Source organism: Orcinus orca, chromosome 17 (assembly GCF_937001465.1).
Source record: "Orcinus orca chromosome 17, mOrcOrc1.1, whole genome shotgun sequence".
NCBI classification, from domain to species: Eukaryota; Metazoa; Chordata; class Mammalia; order Artiodactyla; family Delphinidae; genus Orcinus; species Orcinus orca.
The window spans coordinates 47,981,585-48,001,061 of NC_064575.1; the positions used below are offsets into that span (position 1 = coordinate 47,981,585).

At 44.7% G+C, this 19,477-nt stretch overlaps 1 protein-coding gene and 1 long non-coding RNA gene across 5 annotated transcripts in view; both read left to right on the plus strand.

The window, feature by feature from the left end:
- PTDSS1 (phosphatidylserine synthase 1) overlaps positions 1-19,477 on the plus strand; it is a 65,458-nt gene that overhangs the window by 21,375 nt on the left and 24,606 nt on the right. For all 4 annotated transcript variants that reach the window (XM_004275365.2, XM_049700255.1, XM_049700257.1 and 1 more), the window contains 3 exons: positions 2,382-2,426; positions 5,695-5,819; positions 16,592-16,750. In XM_004275365.2, the coding sequence (XP_004275413.1) occupies positions 2,382-2,426; positions 5,695-5,819; positions 16,592-16,750 (329 nt within the window). The remainder of the gene's footprint in view (positions 1-2,381; positions 2,427-5,694; positions 5,820-16,591; positions 16,751-19,477) is intronic.
- Positions 5,827-13,353, plus strand: LOC125961614 (uncharacterized). The gene is made up of 2 exons (XR_007472510.1): positions 5,827-5,951; positions 6,212-13,353. It is a non-coding gene; the product is annotated as an uncharacterized LOC125961614 (long non-coding RNA).

Here is a 19,477-nt window from a genome sequence, read left to right on the forward strand (position 1 = left end):
ATGTAAAATAGATAGCTAGTGGGAAGCAGCCACATAGCACAGGGAGATCAGCTCAGTGCTTTGTGACCACCTAGAGGGGTGGGATAGGGAGAGTGGGAGGGAGGTGCAAGAGGGAGGAGATATGGGGATGTATGTATATGTATAGCTGATTCACTTTGTTATAAAGCAGAAACTAACACACCATTGTAAAGCAATTATACTCCAATAAAGATGTAAAAAAAAAATAGTTTGGATGAAATAATGCTTGCAAACCAAACTGCTACCATAAGACAAGTCATTCCTGGTGACAAGTCAAGCTATTAAAATTACTTAAAAGAAGACAAATATAGCCATCAGTTTTCCAATAACTTGTGAAGAAATTTAACCAGGTTATGTTACCTGGGAGGGGATTCTGGTTTCTATGCTTTGCTGTGCCTTTTTTGAGAAAACAGCTGATTAAAAAGAATACAGGTGTCCCGTGCTGTCTGAGCCTTTGCTGTCAGAACTCAGAAATCGAACAGACACAGATAAACTTTCAGACAAATCCCTCACTTATCTGAGCTCTCTCAACTTGTCATCCAAAACTCAGACACCATATTATTTTGGATAAAGTAGAGTCCCTCAAACTTAACTCATCTTCTGATCTCTCCTCATTTAAACTCAGAAACTGAATCGGTTTGGAGGGCGGAGGTACTTGTAACTGATATTACTAAAATGAACTTGACTCATCCAAAGATAGCAGTTAGAATGTTTCAGTGTGGTCTTTTTTTTTTTTTTTTTTTTTGTGGTACGCGGGCCTCTCACTGTTGTGGCCTCTCCCGTTGCGGAGCACAGGCTCCGGACGCGCAGGCTCAGCGGCCATGGCTCACAGGCCAAGCCGCTCCACGGCATGTGGGATCTTCCCGGACCAGGGCACGAACACGTGTCCCCTGCATCGGCAGGCGGACTGTCAACCACTGCGCCACCAGGGAAGCCCTCAGTGTGGTCTTTTTAAGAAGAGATGGGCCCTTTAGAATGAGTCCCAGAATAAAATTTACAATGTAACGTTTGCTGCAGAGAGGATTCCTGGTCATAAGCAACAGAAGCTGTGATGGACTGACTGGCTGGAGGAATCCTAGGAGGGCTAGGAAACCAGGCCCCAGGCTAAGCTTCTAGGAGCTGGCGGTACATCACCCAGGCCTGGTCTAATGAGTGAGCCTTGGCTACAGTCTGTCCCACCATCACGTGTACAGAGAACTCTAAATGGAACTGCCTGTGCCACAGTCGCCAGTGCCACCTTCATCAGTGTGAGGAGTGCCACCTCCCACTAGTGTCCCTGCTGGCCTGGGCCAAAGGGAGGGGAGAGCTCCGCACACTTACCTCCACTGTCACCCGCTCCTGATGCTGTCTGGCGTGGGTGCGGCGAAAGGACCAGGACCCGCTTATAAGGAAGCTGGGCAGCCAGCTCTGACATCTCTTCTGGAGATATGGGATCACAATGCTAGAAATCCTCCAAGTGCAGGAAGGCGCGGGCAGCCCCAAATAGGTCAGGTGCCCTCCAGGACAATGGTCAATATTTGCGAGCTGTAACCCTTCAGTTGGTGGTAAATCAGTTTAACAGATCAAGGCCCAGCTTACTTGCGTTCGTCTTCTATTATCTTTTTTTAACGAAATAAAATAGAAGACAGAGTATTGTTGTATCACTTGTAGTAAGAGTAAATTTCACCCCGTGAAACTTTGGTTTCCCTCCCGTGGAATCTGCATCTGTGTATCTGGGCTAGTCAAAGGTATTTTGTTACCACAGGACATGATCAAAAGCTCCTGCATCAGCGTGTTCCACTGCTCCAAGAGTTTGCTTTCAGTGTCACTCCCCATTGCACTTGTTTTCCAGGCACGGTATTTCTCTTTTACTGTCAGAGCCCCTCAGTGTCCGCTCTCTTTCTCTCTCTCTCTCTCTCTCTCTCTCTCTCTCTCTCTCTCTCTCTCTCACACACACACACACACACACACACACACACACACACACACACACACACACACACGATGTCCAGTAGCTCCTGGGGGACTGTGAGGTTTCTTGTTAATGTCCAGTAAGTATTACATACAGTTAAAGGCTGGCCTGGTGACCTACTCGCTGTTATAACATTGTGTCCACGGGAAATTATGATCTGAGTTAAGCTTAAAAAAAAAAAAAAAAGCCTCTGTTGAGATTGATGCTTGTTACAATTGTGGGGAATGGTTGTTACAATGTGGATAAAACATTTCAACTTAGACTTTGACCTCAGAGTATTTATGTAGAAAAAAAAATTTAACAGTGGAGAGCTTTTTTTAACCCTTTATCTCTGTGGAGATCAGCATCACTGTCTTTGTTTTAGTCTTGGTTTGAAAGCAGTCTGTCTGACCTTGTAATGTTATCTCTGCAGGTCCGTTTACTCGACCTCATCCGGCCTTGTGGCGAATGGTTTTCGGTGAGTTACCCATTAGTTGGTTTAAAAATCCATTCTACTTGAAGCAAATCTTTTTCTGTATATTATAGCAGTTTTCCTTACCACTCTACTGTAAAACTTAATAACTTTTTACTTTTTGGTGTTCCTGATATCAATTTTTTATTAAAATGCTCTGCCACAAAGAAGTGCTGGTGACAGCTGAAATTCTCATACACGTGAACTGTTTCAAGCCCCCACCCCTGCCCCTGTCACCACCCCGCCCCCATGCTGTTGTCTGTTAATGCACAGGATTTGACACGAGGGAATGTGGCTTGTTCTTCCTGACGTTGCTATTCGCTGGTGCAAGCTCACGTGCATCGTATGAGCACGTTTGTCTCATCAGCATCCAGGAGGGACTGAAACCCCAGCAAACTCCCCAGTGTTGTGAATGGGAAAGAGCTTAGAAAAAGAGAAGTCTTAGCAAAGAGCCCTGATTTGAACTAAGGTTTAGTGATAAGCATCTCATATAAATGTTGGATCTCTTATGGTTACTTGATTTCTAGTCCAAAAAGTAAAACCACCTGAGTGGATTTAAAGCATATCTTCAGAACTTCAGATATTGGCTTCATCTTACCTAAATAATCGTCAAATAAGTTATACAAGGTTCAGAAAATTTAATCTTATGCAAAAGGACCGAAAAATGGACATTTGGCTCAAGTTTGTTTATTTTTCACCCTTCAGAGATTATAGGCAAATCTCTTTGAATTTAGTAATGAATCTTGGTCGTTCGCTCAGCAGGTGTTCACCAAGTCCTTCTGCGTGGGCGGCTGCTCTGGCCCGGAGGCTGCAGGTGGAGGGGCCCCCGGCAGGGAGGGCAGCTATAGCAAACACACTGTGAAACAAATCAATAATCAGAAAATAGCTGATGTCACGGAGCGCTAGGAAGTTTATTAAAACCACAAGAGGCAATAGTGACTAAGTAGCCGCTTTCACTTTCAGGTGAGGGGTGGCTTGAAGGAAGTGTGCTTAAGCAGAAACCCGCCTGTAAAGAAGGATCCAGGCAAAGATGAGGGGAGGAAGGCCAGGCTAAGGCAAGACTGTCACAGTGGTCCCCAGCTAGAAGTGTGTGTCCCCAGTCAGTGTGGCCGGAGGGTAGCAGGCCTGGGAGTAGTGAGAGAGGCAGAGTTGGGCACAGATGGGACCCCACACAGCTTGGGAAGGGCAGGAGGAAGTCATGGGAGGATTTCTTTCTTTTTTTTTTTTTGCAGAGAAGTGCATGATTCATTTACATTTCTTAAAAGATAGTCCTGGGTGCGTTATACTTATAGCTCATGAACTTAATATTGCTGCTTGAAGTTATGTCCTTTTTAGCTAGTTGGCTACACCTGAGTTTTTCAGATTTCAAATGGTCCATCATGAGTAATGAGCAGTTTTATTTCTTCCCTGGGATCATGGAACACTTGGATAACCTGATGAGAACTATAGACCCTTTCGCAGTACACACATGCTCTCTCTCACACACACACACACACACACACACACACACACACAGAGTTCTGTGTATTATATCCGGGGCTTCAGCGATGTTGAAGACCAACTGTGAACTCTAGGTTAAGAGCCTTCTGCTCCACAAACACCTTCTTTCTGTCTTAAAATAATTATTTCAAAAGGGTGTAGTGGGGGGTGTTTGAAGTGAAAATCTGTAAAAGTAGCTGGTACCTAATATATAAGAAGGTAATCATATAAGCTTGCCTAAAAACAAGTGACCCCTGGGCCCCGGGATGCATGACCGAGTCAGCCGTGCTACTCTCAGGCCCCCCGAGCTCCCCGAGGACCGGGCGAGGCCCGTTCTGAAGGCCTGTGCTATAGCCGCTATGGAGAATTTCAGCCACGGACATTCTCTCCTCTGGAGCAGCTCCCTGGGAATGGTGCCAGCCCACTTTGGATGGGGTACTGTGGTCCAAGGTCATTTGTATCACAGCGTCTAGATGTCCTACATACGCATTTTCATTCTAGCAGGAAAAGAAGTGACAAAACCACTGGTGGCTGGTTCTCAAGTCTTTCTAAAATGTCTTTACAGGCTTTTGCCTTCTTTTTTTTTTTTTTTTTGGCTTTTGCCTTCTTAAAGTAGATTATTAACTGTCTTTTCTAAATGATATGGGGTGATTATTAGGATACCAATTACGACATGATGTGACAGTGATGTGATGCCCCCAGGGACTGAGCTGGGGTGTAAGATGGGGATGAGTGACCCTGGGCCACCTCTTGCCTCCACACCTGTCTGTCCCTACCCCAAACTGGCCTGTCTGCCTGGCTTCGCCCATCTCCGGTCTACTCGCCACCCAGTGACCAGAGTCCACTTCCTGAAATGTTACCTACATCATCTTATTTCCCCATTTGAAACCCGTCAGGTGCTCCTTCTTTCCTTTTTTTTTTTGCGGTACGCGGGCCTCTCACTGTTGTGGCCTCTCCCATTGAGGAACACAGGCTCCGGACGCACAGGCTCAGCAGCCATGGCTCACGGGCCCAGCCGCTCCGCAGCATGTGGGATCTTCCCGGACTGGGGCACGAACCCGAGTCCCCTGCATCGGCAGGCGGACTCTCACCCACTGCGCCACCAGGGAAGCCCAGGTGCTCCTTCTTTGACTTAAGATCAAGCCTGCAGTCTTCGCCGTGGCCCCGAGCCCTGACCGTCGCTTCATAGCCGCCTTGCTCCGTGGGCCCCTCTTTGCCAGTACCCAGCCACATGCTGGCTCCTAGACCTCATTGCAGGGACCTGCCTGCTCGCCTCTGCCTGCCTGAAGGCCACGCCTACTCCTCCACGCTCTCGCCCATGGTCTGCCACTCCTGATGCTGATGAGAGCGTCGGCATCCTCTTCTCAGAGAGGGTTACTCACTCCTCTCGGTCTGAACTAGGACCATATGTCAGACTCTCATCAAAGGAAAGACCAGGGCTTCCCTGGTGGCTCAGTGGTTGAGAGTCCGCCTGCAGGGGACGCGGGTTCGTGCCCCGGTCCGGGAAGATCCCACATGCCACGGAGCGGCTGGGTCCATGAGCCATGGCCGCTGAGCCTGCGCGTCGGGAGCCTGTGCTCTGCAACGGGAGAGGCCACAGCGGTGAGAGGCCCGCGTACCGCAAAAAAAAAAAAAAAAAAAAAAAGGAAAGACCAGCAGCTTGTCACAGGGGTCTCCACAGCCCATGTTACAGCACCAGTGTGCACTTTGGGCCATGAGCAATTTGAACCCGGTGTGTGTTGTGTGTCTGACACCGGCTCTCTCCCCGACTTGAGGATGTTTCTGTTTCCCTCAGGGCTCAGCGTGCTCTACTTCCTGTTCCTGGTGTTCCTGCTCTTCCTGAACTTTGAGCAGGTTAAATCCCTGATGTACTGGCTAGATCCGAACCTTCGATACGCCACAAGGGAAGCAGATATCATGGTACGTACTTGTCTGCTGTGTCTTAGAGAAACTGGTTGACTCTTGGGTATAGCAGGTAATTGACTTCACATTTTAAATTGGTCCTTCTCCATATTTCCTACGTAGGTATCTAAACACCAGGTCTCTGGGCAGGTTGGTGCCGTGCGTGGTTCCATGAATGGTACAGTCCAGGGAAATGAATCCTCTCTTGGCCCAAAGGGGGTGGTAGGAAGATGTGAATATTATCATCCGGCAGCCGTGGGTGGGAATTGAGCCTCTGACACTTGTAAGCTGTAGGACCTTGGGCTACGAACTTATAGCCTATTCCCTCTTTTGTAAAGTGAAATAATACTTATCTTGGAAGTTTATTGTGAGCTAAACAAAGGCCTAACGCGATGCCTCGCACACACCAGGTCCTCTGACGGCAGCTGCACCTGCTGTGTCAGTGTCACCCTTGACCCCTCTGCTCCCTGACCCCGGCCCTGATGCTGTGATTCTTCCCACCTGCTTGCCATGAAGGTGCCATTCGTAATGATGGAGGCCATTTCATTCTTTATTTTTATTAAATGACAATAAATACTTTTTTTCTTGGCTAAAACTACTCTGTACTTTGACTTCTAGTGAAGAGACTATTTTATAAAGTTCCTTTCCTTTTTTATAGGAAACTATAAAAGTTTATAGTTTAAAGTTATAAACTTTTTTATAGGAAACTTTATAAAGTTCCTTTCCTTTTTTACTTTTTAAAGTGCCTAACATTTAGTACAGATTGAAGAAACACCTAGTGATGATCAGAAAAGGAGAACAGGCATTTGGACCGTAGATGGGTCCTCGTTTAACAAACAAAAAAGCAATACAGAGGGACTTAATAAACAGTCCAAGAAGTGATCATTCCAGCATAGTTGAGGTTGGTCAGACCCTTCTTGGAATGGTGTTTCCAGATTTTATCTTTATCTTTTATAAAGGACAAGCTAAAGACAAAAATAGGAATGCCAAAAATTATTTAAAAGTGTCAAGGAGAAAAGTCTGTCTTGGAGTTTCTTCCTCTGAGAAAGAGAACGGTACAGGGTGATGTACAGCTTCTAATGATGCTGATGATGACAGTTACAGTGAGGCTGACAGCAGTTGCTGATTGTGGACTGTCTGCTCTGCCAGGTAGTGTGCTGGGTGCTTTATATTACAGTCTATATGTTAATGCCTCCATTTTACCAAGGAGGAAATAGAAGCTTAATATAAGATCCCTCTGGGTCCCAAACCTACATTTCCCCTCAGGCCGGTGCCTCAAGCATATAGTTATTACAATAACAAGTGTTTGACACTCACAGGCATCTTACAATATGGAGATTGGGAGAAGGATATCCCAGATTATATTTCTCCCCGCAAGTTTCCTGGGTTTTTAAGCAAAATTGGACATATTATGAAGTAAACTAACTTCAGGTGGATTTGCTGTTGTGTCTCTCAGTCTTGTTCTCACAGTCAGTGGGGGGAGGTTGAATCTAATAATACTTTGACATCTACCTTCCTTAGGAATTTGACATCACAGGGACATCCGATTGTCACAATTACAGCCCCAAAGGAGCTGAAACCGGCATTTAAAACTAGTTTTCAGGGATTGGCTAATTCTTTCTTGCCAAACAAAACCCGAAGCTGTTTTCAACTTCTGCAGTTCCAGGTGGTGGTAGACCAGCCTCAGTCTTCATCTCCAATCCCTTATCACTTTTTACTTCCTTAAAGGAATCTTTTACAGTTTTAAGGATCTGTTCATTGATGGCTCTAGAGAAACGCATTCCCTTGTTAGAACCTGTGGTAAGGAGAGCGCCTTTATGCAAGACAGAAGCCTTTAGTTGCCTGGCTGCAGGAGCCCTCTGCCTTCCCCATTCCTTCAGCTGCCACCTATTTCTAATCCTGATACCAGGCTCTAGTCCGTGCCTGGTATCGCACATTGAAATTCAGACTCCCTTTTCCCTTAAAATTAACATTATAACTTGGACTTGGGGAGGGCAGTCATTGAAATCCTGTTAGAGGCAGTCTTTTCTATAATTGGAAACTTTGCTATGTTCCTAAATATTTATTCTATTCAAAAATATGGGCTTCCCTGGTGGCACAGTGGTTGAGAGTCCACCTGCCGATGCAGGGGACACGGGTTCATGCCCCGGTCCGGGAAGATCCCACATGCTGCGGAGCGGCTGGGCCTGTGAGCCATGGCCACTGAGCCTGCGCGTCTGGAGCCTGTGCTCCGCAGCAGGAGAGGCCACGACGGTGAGAGGCCCACGTACCGCAAAAAAAAAAAAAAAAAGTGTGTTCTAAGCTTCAGACAAGCTTTGTGAGCACATCTGAATTGGAGATTGGGTGGTCTGGAGCAGCAGTCTTCCGTTTAGTAAATAATGACTGAACTTTTTCTACATGCTAGACACTGTGCTGGTGGTAGTGGGGAACAGGGTAGGCCCAATCGCTCCCTCTCCCCTTGGAGCTTAGACTCTACAAGAAGGCAAATTAAACAAATTATCATTGGCTCTTTTTCTAAGAGAGTTGTCTAAGACAACTCCAATAATTTTTTAAAATTTTATCAACACAGGCCCAATCTTCTTTCATTCCACCCTCCCCCCGCTGCCAACACACACATATCTTGCATTGTTATCAGACATTATATCCATATATATGGACTTTTTTAAACATAACCACAATGCCGTTTTCAGTCGCTTCAAGGTAACAGTATGCAGTGTTCACATTTCCCCAGTCACCTCGTAAAGTTTTTTTTTACAGTTGATTTGTACAAATTAGGATCCAGACAAGGTCCCCATATTGCCTTTGTTGCAGCTCTTAATCTGCAGTCCCTCCATACCGTTTTTCAACGTCAAGGTTTGTTTGTCAAAGAAGCCACATTGTTCATCTTATGGAGCTTCTCGAGTCTGGATTTTGTAGCTTGCATTTCCAGGGTGTCATTAATGTATCTCTCTGTCCCCCTGTATTTTCTATAAACGGAAGTTAGATGTAGAGGCTGGATGGGGTCCAGATTCCAGTCCAGTTTCCGTGGCAGGGCTGCTCATATATGGTGCTGTGTATCACACTAAGAGCCACACGGTGTCTAGGTGTCTCTCTTTTATAACGTTAAGCTTGATCGTAGGGTCAGGAGGTCAGCATCAATTGTAAGATGCGCCATCAATTACAAGTATGACTTTGGGAAGGGGAAGAGGGAAACCTTATGTTATATGTGCACCAAACATTGTAATATGTTGAAACATCCACCCAATTCTCAGAATGCTAAATGTGAAAAAGATGTGTCCTAGAATCAAGAAAGCACAATGTGGGGGAGGGGAGGGGTTCCCACGCTCGGAAGGGCCCACTCACGGCGAGGGAATCAGCGCGGACAGGGAGAGACCTTCGGGGGGTTGGGGGATCGGAGGGGAACGCAGCCAGCGGCTCCCCTGCCTGCTTGGCCCCGGGCCTGAAACTCTGCCCTCCAGGGTCGCCTCTGGCCGCAGAGGTCCTGAGCCTAAGCCCTGCCCCCCAGAGCCTCTTCTGGCCTTTTTTTTTTTTTTCTGTTGTGGTCCTGTTTTGTTCTTGTTTCATTCTTATTTTTATTTTTTCTAATATATGTTTTATTTTTGTAACTTTATTTTATTTTTTATTCTTTGTTATTGTTCTGCTCCTTTTTGTTTGTTGCCCATTTCTTGTTTTTGTTGTGGCACTGTGTGGCTTGCGGGGGGTCGGGCCTGAGCTCCTGTGAGAGAAGCACTGAGTCCAAACCCCTGGACTAACAGAGAACTTCAGGCCCAGAGAATATTACTCGGTGTGAGCTCTCCTGGAGGTCCTCATCATGGCACCAAAACCCGGCTCCACCCAACTGCCTGCAAACTCCAGAGCTGGATGCCTCAGGCCAAACAACCAGCAAGACAGGATGCAGCCCCACCCATCAAAAAACATGAGACAACAAAAATATATGTTACAGAAGAAGGAGCAAGGTAAAAACCTACAAGACCAAATAAATGAAGAGGAAATAGGCGACCTACCTGAAAAAGAATTCAGAGTAATGATAGTAAAGATGATCCCAAATCTCGGAAAGAGAATGGAGGCACAGATCGAGAAAATACAAGAAATGTTTAACAAGGACCTAGAAGAACTAAAGAACAAACAAAAAGTGATGAACAACACAATAACTGAAATGAAAAATACACTTGAAGGAATCAATAGCAGAATAACTAAGGCAGAAAATATAGCAAATCTGGAGCAAATAAGTGAGCCTGAAGATGGAATGGTGGAAATAACTGTGGAGGAGCAGAAGAAAGAAAAAAGAATGAAAAGAAATGAGGACAATCTCAGAGACATCTGGAACAATGTTAAACGCACCAACATTTGAATTACAGGGACCCCAGAAGAAGAAAAGAAAGAGAAAGGGTTTGAGAAAATATTTGAAGAGATTATAGTCGAAAACTTCTCTGACATGGGGAAGGAAATAGCCACCCAAGTCCAGGAAGCACTGAGAGTCCCATATAGGATAAACCCAAGGAGAAACATAGCTGAGACACATATTAATCAAACTAACAAAATTTAAATTCAAAGAAAAAATATTAAAAACAGCAAGGGAAATCAACACATAACATACAAGGAAATCCCCAGAAGGTTATCAGCTGACTTTTCAGTAGAAATTCTGCAGGCCAGAGGGAGTGGCAGGATATACTTAAAGTGATGAAAGGGAAAAACCTATAACCAAGATTACTCTACCCAGCAAGGATCTCATTCAGATTCAACAGAGAAATCAAAAGCTTTACAGACAAGCAAAAGCTAAGAGAATTCAGCACCACCAAACCAGCTCTACAGCAAATGCTAAAGGAACTTCTCTAAGTGGGAAACACAAGAGAAGAAAAGGACCTACAAAAACAAACCCAAAACAATTAAGAAAATGGTCATAGGAACGTACATATCGATAATTACCTTAAACGTGAATGGATTAAATGCTGCAACCAAAAGACACAGCCTTGCTGAATGGATACAAAAACAAGACCCATATATATGCTGTCTACAAGAGACCCACTTCAGACCTAGGGACACAGAGCCTGAAAGTGAGGGGATGGAAAAAGATATTCCATGCAAATGGAAATCAAAAGAAAGCTGGAATAGTAATACTCATATCACATAAAATAGACTTTAAAATAAAGAATGTTACAAGAGACAAGGAAGGACACTACATAATGATCAAAGGATCAATCCAAGAAGAAGATATAACAATTATAAATATATATGCACCCAACATAGGAACACCTCAATACATAAGGCAACTGCTAACAGCCAGAAAAGAGGAAATCGACACTAACACAATAATAGTGGGGGACTTTAACACCTCACTTACACCAATGGACAGATTATCCAGACAGAAAATAAATAAGGGAATACAAGCTTTAAATTATGCAATAGACCAGATAGACTTAGTTGATATTTATAGGGCATTCCACCGGAAAGCAGCAGAATACACTTTCTTCTCAAGTGCACATGGAACATTCTCCAGGATATATCACATCTTGGATTACAAATCAAGCCTTGGTAAGTTTAAGAAAATCGAAATTGTATCAAGCATCTTTTCCGACCATGATGCTGTGAGACTAGATATCAGTTACAGCAAAAAAACTGTAAAAAACACAAACACATGGAGGCTAAACAATATGCTACTAAATAACCAAGAGATCACTGAAGAAATCAAAGAGGAAATTTAAAAAAACACCTAGAAACAAATGACAGTGAAAACATGATGACCCAAAACCTATGGGACGCAGCAAAAGCACTTCTAAGAGGGAAGTTTATAGCAATTTAGTCTCACCTCAAGAAACAAGAAAAACCTCAAACAATCTAACTTTACACCTGAAGCAACTAGAGAAAAAGATTAAAAAAAAAAAACCAAAGTTAGTAGAAGGAAAGAAATCATAAATATCAGAGCAGAAATAAATGAAATAGAAAACAATAGCAAAGATCAATAAAACTAAAAGTTGGTTCTTTGAGAAGATAAACAAAATTGATAAAACTTTAGCCAGACTCATCAATAAAAGAAGGGACAGGACTCCAATCAGTAAAATTAGAAATGAAAAAGAAGAAATTACAACTGACACCACAGAAATACAAAAGATCGTAAGAGACTACTACAAGCAACTATATGCCAATCAAATGGACAACCTGGAAGAAATGGACAAATTCTTAGAAAGGTACAACCTTCCAAAACTGAACCAGGAAGAAATAGAAAATATAAACAGACGAATCCCAAGTAATGAAATTGAAACTATGTTTAAAAATCTTCCAACAAACAAACATCCAGGGCCAGATGGCTTCACAGGCAAATTCTATCAAACATTTAGAGAAGAGCTAACACCTTCTCAAACTCTTCCAAAAAGTTGCAGAGAGAGAAACACTCCCAAACTCATTCTACGAGGCCACCATCACCCTGATACCAAAACCAGACAAAGATATCACAAAAAAAGAAAACGACAGGCCAATATCACTGATGAACATCGATGCAAAAATCCTCAACAAAATACTAGCAAACAGAATCCAACAACACATTAAAAGGATCATACACCATGATCAAGTGGGGTTTATCCCAAGGATGCAAGTGATGCAGCCACTGTGGAGAACAGTATGGAGGTTCCTTAAAAAACTAAAAATAGAACTACCATATGACCCAGCAATCCCACTACTGGGCATATACCCTGAGAAAACCACAATTCAAAAGGACACATGTACTCCAGTGTTCATTGCAGCACTATCTACAATAGCCAGGACATGGAAGCAACCTAAATGTCCAATGGCAGGGGAATGGATAAAGAAGATGTGGTACCTATATATGGAATATTACTTAGCCATAGAAAGGAATGAAATTGGGTCATTTTTAGAGATGTGATTTTTAGAGTCTGTCATATAGAGTGAAGAAAGTCAGAAGGAAAAAAATAAATATCATATATTAACGCATATATGTGGAATCTAGAAAAATGGTACAGATGACCCTATTTGCAGGGCAGGAATAGAGATGCAGATGTAGAAAATAGATGTGTGGACACAGGGGGCCTGAGGCAGTAGGTGGTGGGACGAATTGGGAGATTAGGATTGACACATACACACTACCATTTGGAAAATTGATAGCTAGTGGGAACCTGCTGTGTAGCACAGGGAGCTCAGCTCGGTGCTCTGTGACCACCTGGATGGGTGGGATCGGGTTGGGAGAGTGAGGTCAAGAAGGAGGGGAGGGCTTCCCTGGTGGCGCAGTGGTTGAGAGTCCGCCTGCTGATGCAGGGGACACGGGTTTGTGCCCTGGTCCGGGAAGATCCCACATGCCACGGAGCGGCTGGGCCTGTGAGCCATGGCCGCTGGGCCTGCGCGTCCGGAGCCTGTGCTCCGCAACGGGAGAGGCCACAACAGTGAGAGGCCCGCATACCGCAAAAAAAAAAAAAAAAAGAAAGAGGGGATATATGTATACATATGGCTGATTTACTTCACTGTGCAGCAGAAACTAACAACATTGTAAAGCAACTACTCTCCAGTAAAAAAAATAAAACAGCTAAAAAAAATAAGAATGAAAGCATAATGATTTCAGTATACAGTGCAGTGCGATAAAGAAAAAGATATGGGTGCTATTAGAACTTATAAAAGAACCCCAGTCTAGTCTGGGAGGTCAGGGAATGCCTCTGTAAGAGCTGATGTCTAAATTGACAACTAAAACATGAGTGGGAATTAGCCAAGCAAAGTGCGAGTAGGGGGCCAAGGCCATTATTCAGGAAGAAGAAACAGCCTGCATGGAAGCCCCAACTTGGGAGCTGGGATCAGTCAAGAGTGAAGGAGAGTAAGAATTAGAGGCAGAGGAGGGCAGTTCCTGAGGCTGGGGAGACATTGGTGAGGAGTTAGGATTACACTGTGAATGCAATAAAAGACCCTGAAGGTTTATAAGCAGAGGAGGTACACGATCTCCATTGGTGCTTTAGCGGGTCAGTAAACATTATGCCCATCTCCAGTCCAGTGTTGAAACTGGGGAAGAAAGGTGCACAGGATCAGCTGATTTCTTCCTGGTTGAAGCTCAGTGAAGCAGATGGCTTTAGACCTGGGCCACGAGGTTGTGCTAATCCCCCGCCCCGAATCAGGCCTCTGCTCCCCTGTCCCATTGGACAACCACGGGCTTCTTCCCACAAGACAGAGCCTGACTCACAAAAATTCCTCCAAGGTTGAAAGAGCAGATGGGAACCTGTGCTGTCTGTGGGCAAATAATTTCCAAAGAGAGGACCCTAAAGAGGGTGGAGTACATGTGTTCTCAAGGTCACCACCTTCCCCAGGGAGGAAGGAGCGAGAGAGCAGGGCAGGAGGCCCAGAGATCCTTCCACACTGGGAAGGCTGTCTTCCCAGACACCCCTCCCCACCCCAAACACACACACACCCAAAATGGTCTGATTTGTGATCTGCAAAATCATTTTGTATGTAGAGAATCGATTACAGAGAGATGAGTTAAAATCTGCAGTCTTCAGCTGGAGCTGGGTAGTCAGGTGCTTATCAGAGCATCATGTATACATTTCATAGTTTTAGAAAGCTACTGCAGGCATCTAAGCAAGAAATAGCAGTGGTGGTGAGATAGACGGAGGAAAAAACACTTGGGGAGGTAAAATGAATAGGACTTGGTGTTTGGTTAAGTGTCGGGCAAGCAAGGGAGAGGGTGGAGCCACCCAGGTGAGCGATCTACCAGTTGGGAGGTGGGCAGAATCTGTCCTTAGCTACTGCTTACTTCCACCTCCCCAGACTTGGCTTCCCCACCTCTGTGTCCTCATTTCATGCCTTGTCCTCCCGCTTCCAGGGGTTCGTGCCTGCGTGTGCTGCTCCCCGTCTGCATTAGACCACGGTGCCCTGCATCCCTCCCAGCACCAGGATCTCGGGATCTTCCAGATGTGATTATTGGCAGATTTGTTCATAATAATTATATGCCAGTAGACACACCTGGCTCTTTATGGGTTTCAAAGTGCCTTTACATTTGTTGAACACATAAATATTCTCTTAGAGGGCAGTAGAAAGGCCTCCAAAGTGGTCTTCAACCTATGATTCCCTTAAGAACAGATTTCTGAAAACAGAACTTAGCCCTTTCTTATCTAACCCTAAGCAGCCCACTCTGGAGTAAATAAGAGGATAGGGTGGGTGAGGAATTTGGGGTTGACTGAGCCTTAAGCTCTCCTTAACCTTTAAGCTGTCCTTAACCTAACGTGTTACTGCTTTAGCCCAAGGGTGTCTCTGTCCGTCTGTGATTCGTGGAACAGGCATGTGCTCCAGAGCCTGGAAGGAGAACTTTCATCTCATTGCAGTGCAGTTTGGTCTTTTTAAGCCTTATCTTGACTCACCCCTATTGATTTTTTTCCTCTTTTCTCTAGATTTCCCACTTACACATCATAATACCACATCAGAATGTTTCTCAAAAAAATACAATTTTTAAAAATGTCCTTTGAGCTTTGCAAATTAAAATGGATTAGGTCTGAGAAAGGCTTCAGAAGTCTGATGCGGTAGGTTTCAGAAGAGACAGAGGAGCACCATGGTGCTCTTTTGGCTCCCTCAGAAAGTATTGCTTCTAAAATTTGAAAATATTATACTTTATAGGTATTCCGTCAGCTGGCTGAAATCTTAACTCCTTCCTATCAGATTAATTTGGGGAAAAAAGAATGTGAAATGTAGAGCTTCCTGAGAAATGTTGTCATGTGATAACTACTTCATAATAAACACAGGAGTATAAGGAAGTTGATTTAAAATTACTTTAAAATATATTAAAAATGAAAAGGTTAGAAGTGGAACCTAAATTCTTCAAAGCTTTATAATGTTTTAATATTTAAATTATGTAATATTTGCTACAGTTTTGGGTGGAAGAGTAATTCTGTTTTCTTCTAATTTCTGAAGTTGGATGTTTCAGCTTTCCTTCTTTCCTAATAAAAACGTTTAAGGCTTTGTATTTTCCTCTAACTTCTGCTTAACTGCATCTAATCATTTCGATGTGTAATGTTTTCATTGTCATTTAATACTGAATATATTTTAAATTCCTGTTATGATTTCTTTTTTACTCCATGGTATTTAGAGATGCGTTTTAAAATTTCTGAACCTATTGGGTTTCTAGTTATTCTTTATTTGTTGGGATTCTATTTATGTTTTTGTTCATGGCTTTAACACAGTTGCCCTATGAGCAAGTGACATGGGCTATATGATACCACTACTTTTTTTTTTAAATAAATTTATTTATTTATTTATCTTTTTTTTTTTTAATTTTTGGCTGCGTTGGGTCTTCGTTGCTGCATACGGGCTTTCTCTAGTTGCGGCAAGTGGGGGCTACTCTTTGTTGCAGTGGCTTCTCTTGTTGCGGAGCGCGGGCTCTAGGCACACGGGCTCAGTAGTTGTGGCATGCAGGCTCAGTAGTTGTGGTGCATAGGCTTAGTTGCTCCGCGGCATGTAGCATCTTCCCGGATCAGGGCTTGAACCCGTGTCCCCTGCATTGGCAGGTGGATTCTTAACCACTAAGCCACCAGGGAAGTCCCGATACCACTTCTTTAAGACGGGTTAAGCCTTTGTAAAATGGTTTTGCTTCCCACTTTAACCAAGCTTTTGCAATTCAGAGCAAAGCAATTCTGGTGTATAAACTCTAATACTTGTCCATTTTTCCTCAAGCAACTTCAGTTACCAAAACTTTTTATTGGGTAGGACATATATTAATTATCAAGATCATACCAGTTCTTTTTATTTTCCAAATCCTGGAAGCAAGTTGATTTCTAGAGTATTACTAATTATTTCCTTATTATTTCAAACAGGAGTATGCTGTGAACTGCCATGTTATCACCTGGGAGAGGATTATCAGCCATTTTGATATATTTGCCTTTGGACATTTCTGGGGCTGGGCTATGAAGGCCTTGCTGATCCGTAGTTATGGTCTCTGCTGGACAATCAGTATTACCTGGGAGCTGACTGAGGTAAGAAGGGGGTGTGGGCTGCTATCTAGATGCTACAGTGTGGACAGTTTATATGCAGGAAGAAGGTAGTCCATCAGTTAAGAGTCAAGTAATCCATTCTGCAGCTCCTGTGGTACAAAACTGTTTAAATCCCCAAGGGATATTTTATACCTTTGTCAAATAAACAGAGAAACTCCTTGTCAACTTAAGGTCTGCTCTGTCTCACAGTCTTAAAGAGAAACAAATGGAATCAAGCTAGAGAATGAAGTTAAAATCCTAAGCAAGATAATTGAGTGGCAATGAGGACATCTGCTAAGAAGCTAATAGGTAGTTTACCCACTAACTAGTTTCCAGTTAAATAGAATTGTGGTGTTTGGGAATTATGAGGCCATCCAGGACATTGTGTCACTTAAAAATGGATTCCCAGTGTAGCTCAAATATCACGGTCATCAAAAGTTTGTCTCATTCAATGAATGGAAGAGATATATTCTTGAAAAACTATTACCGAAATGATATTTTGGGAACTAGTTCATTTATTGTTCAGTTATCATGTTATTCTTAAGCATTCCCGGGGACAAAATTTGGCCGTGTGCACAGTTATTTCTTCATGCCTGTCGTTGTCCTGACCCTAACCTTTAGCAAAGCATGCCAGTTAGATATTCGCTTCTGTTAGTGTTCCTCTCATGGCCCCGAGGCTAGAAGCCCTAGTTCAGGGTGTGGGCAGGGGTGGTTCCTTCAGAACCTGTCCCAAGCCTCTCTTAGGCCTCTGCTCATGGTTTGCTGGTCATCTTTGGTGTTCCTTGGCTTGTAGATCACGACAGTCTCCGCCTCCATCTTCACGTGGCCTTCTCCCTGCATGCGTTCACATGGCATTCTTTTCATAAGGACACCAGTCATGTTGGATTAGGGGCCGACCTCCTCCAGTACGACCCCTTCTCAACTATTACATCTGCAGTGACTGCATTTGCAAATAAGCTCACATTATAAGGTCCTAGAGCTTAGGACTTCCAACGTATGGATTTTTGAGGGGGAACGATTCAACCCATAACAGTGCCCAGCACTGCTCATACATCATCCTGAATCTTCACCATAACCCAGAAGGGCAGTATGTATTCCCAGTGTACCGATGGGAACCAGAGCTCAGAGCCAGGAGTGGATCCAGGGTTGCTTGACGGGGAACGCGGCCCGTGCTCCTGCCCTCGTACCACGGGCTCCCTCTAACTTGCAGGCATCTTCAGGACCTCACCGCCATGAGACCTGTGCAGGGCACTTGGCCTTCCTCAGCCTCCCTTTCTTCCTCCCCTGCCCCCCCACCCCCGCCCACTGGGCCTCTTGCGCCTCCCTTTTCCTGGTGGCTCTTTTCTCAACACCTCTCCAGTTCATCCCTCTGCTGCGCTCTCCCCTCTCATCTGAATTTCCCATCTCCTCCCTGCACACTATCTTTTGCCAAAGTGAACCTTTCACCCCTCAGCCCGATCACCTCCTTCTATTGAAAACTCTTCCCTGTTGGTCCGTTGCTCTTAAGACAAAATCCAGGTGGCTTCTGAACCAGCCTCTGAGGCCTGGTGTTCGCTGGCCCAGCCCACCTCCCCAGCCTCCTTGAACCCTCTCACTAGCCCTCTGCTCCAGCCAGCTTTGCATTCTTCACTTCAAAGATGCTGTGTCCTTTCCTCCCACGGAGCCTGCCTCTGAGTTCCTCCCTCTCTGCCCTGCTCCCTGCACTGGCTGGGCTCATGTTTGTACACCTGGAAATAGAGCACCTGGCTCTTCTCCTCTGAAACACTCAGCATAGGTTAAATACTTGATAGATGTTTTCTTTTCTGCTAAACGTTATGCCTCAAGAGGACAGGGCCCGTGTCTGCCCGGTCCCAGACCCCAGCACTCTGCCTCACACATACAGGCACACGCTCCCGAATCCCCAGGGAGTGAACAAATGTGGCTCCTTCCAGGTCTCTGACTCCGCTCTGCCTGGGCTGTCTCACCCCCAAATCCGGTACTTTCCAGAAAGGCTCCTCGGGCGGACGTACGTCCTCCACATCCCCTAACCAGTATTATTTCAGCACGTCTGTCGTTGGCTTCTGCAGAAGTTTCTCTCTGCCCCGTGTGAGTTAATGCTCCATGTCACGGCTTGGACCTGGGAATGCAGTCCCGGGTGGTACGTGGACCGCTGGGGGCCAGCACACAGCCCCTCGCTGTCACATGCGGCAGCTGTTCAGTATCTCCTCGGAAGCAGGCACATCAGGAAGGCAAACTCCTCGTACAATATTTGTATTCTTTTACAATCTATGTGACGCTTTCATGAATAGTTTTAACTTGTAGCATTTATTATATTACTTCAGAGGTTTATAATCATGGGGTTGCCCCTTTCCAGAGAACTGTCAGGCGTTGTCTTTGTAATTTCAGACCTCCTTAAAGCGGGCCTTCCCACAGCACCCCATGCTGCTTGATACAGCCGACGGGTCCTTTGTTTTGGACAAAACTATTTCCGTAAAAGACTTCTGTTCCACCCTTGATCTCACTGCGCCCTTTTTCTGGAATGTCCTCACCTTCATCTCCATCTCTTGAAATCACTCATTCCTGTCCTTAATGATCCCACTCCACCCTGTCTTCCTTCCAGAAGTCTACCGCCATTGCCGTCTATCCAAATGAATCTCTCAGTGTCCCAATTTATGTCACCATTGTAACACTTGCCACAGCATACCTGATTTTGTGTTCTGAATAAGCGTCTGGCCTCTGCCCTTAAGATCA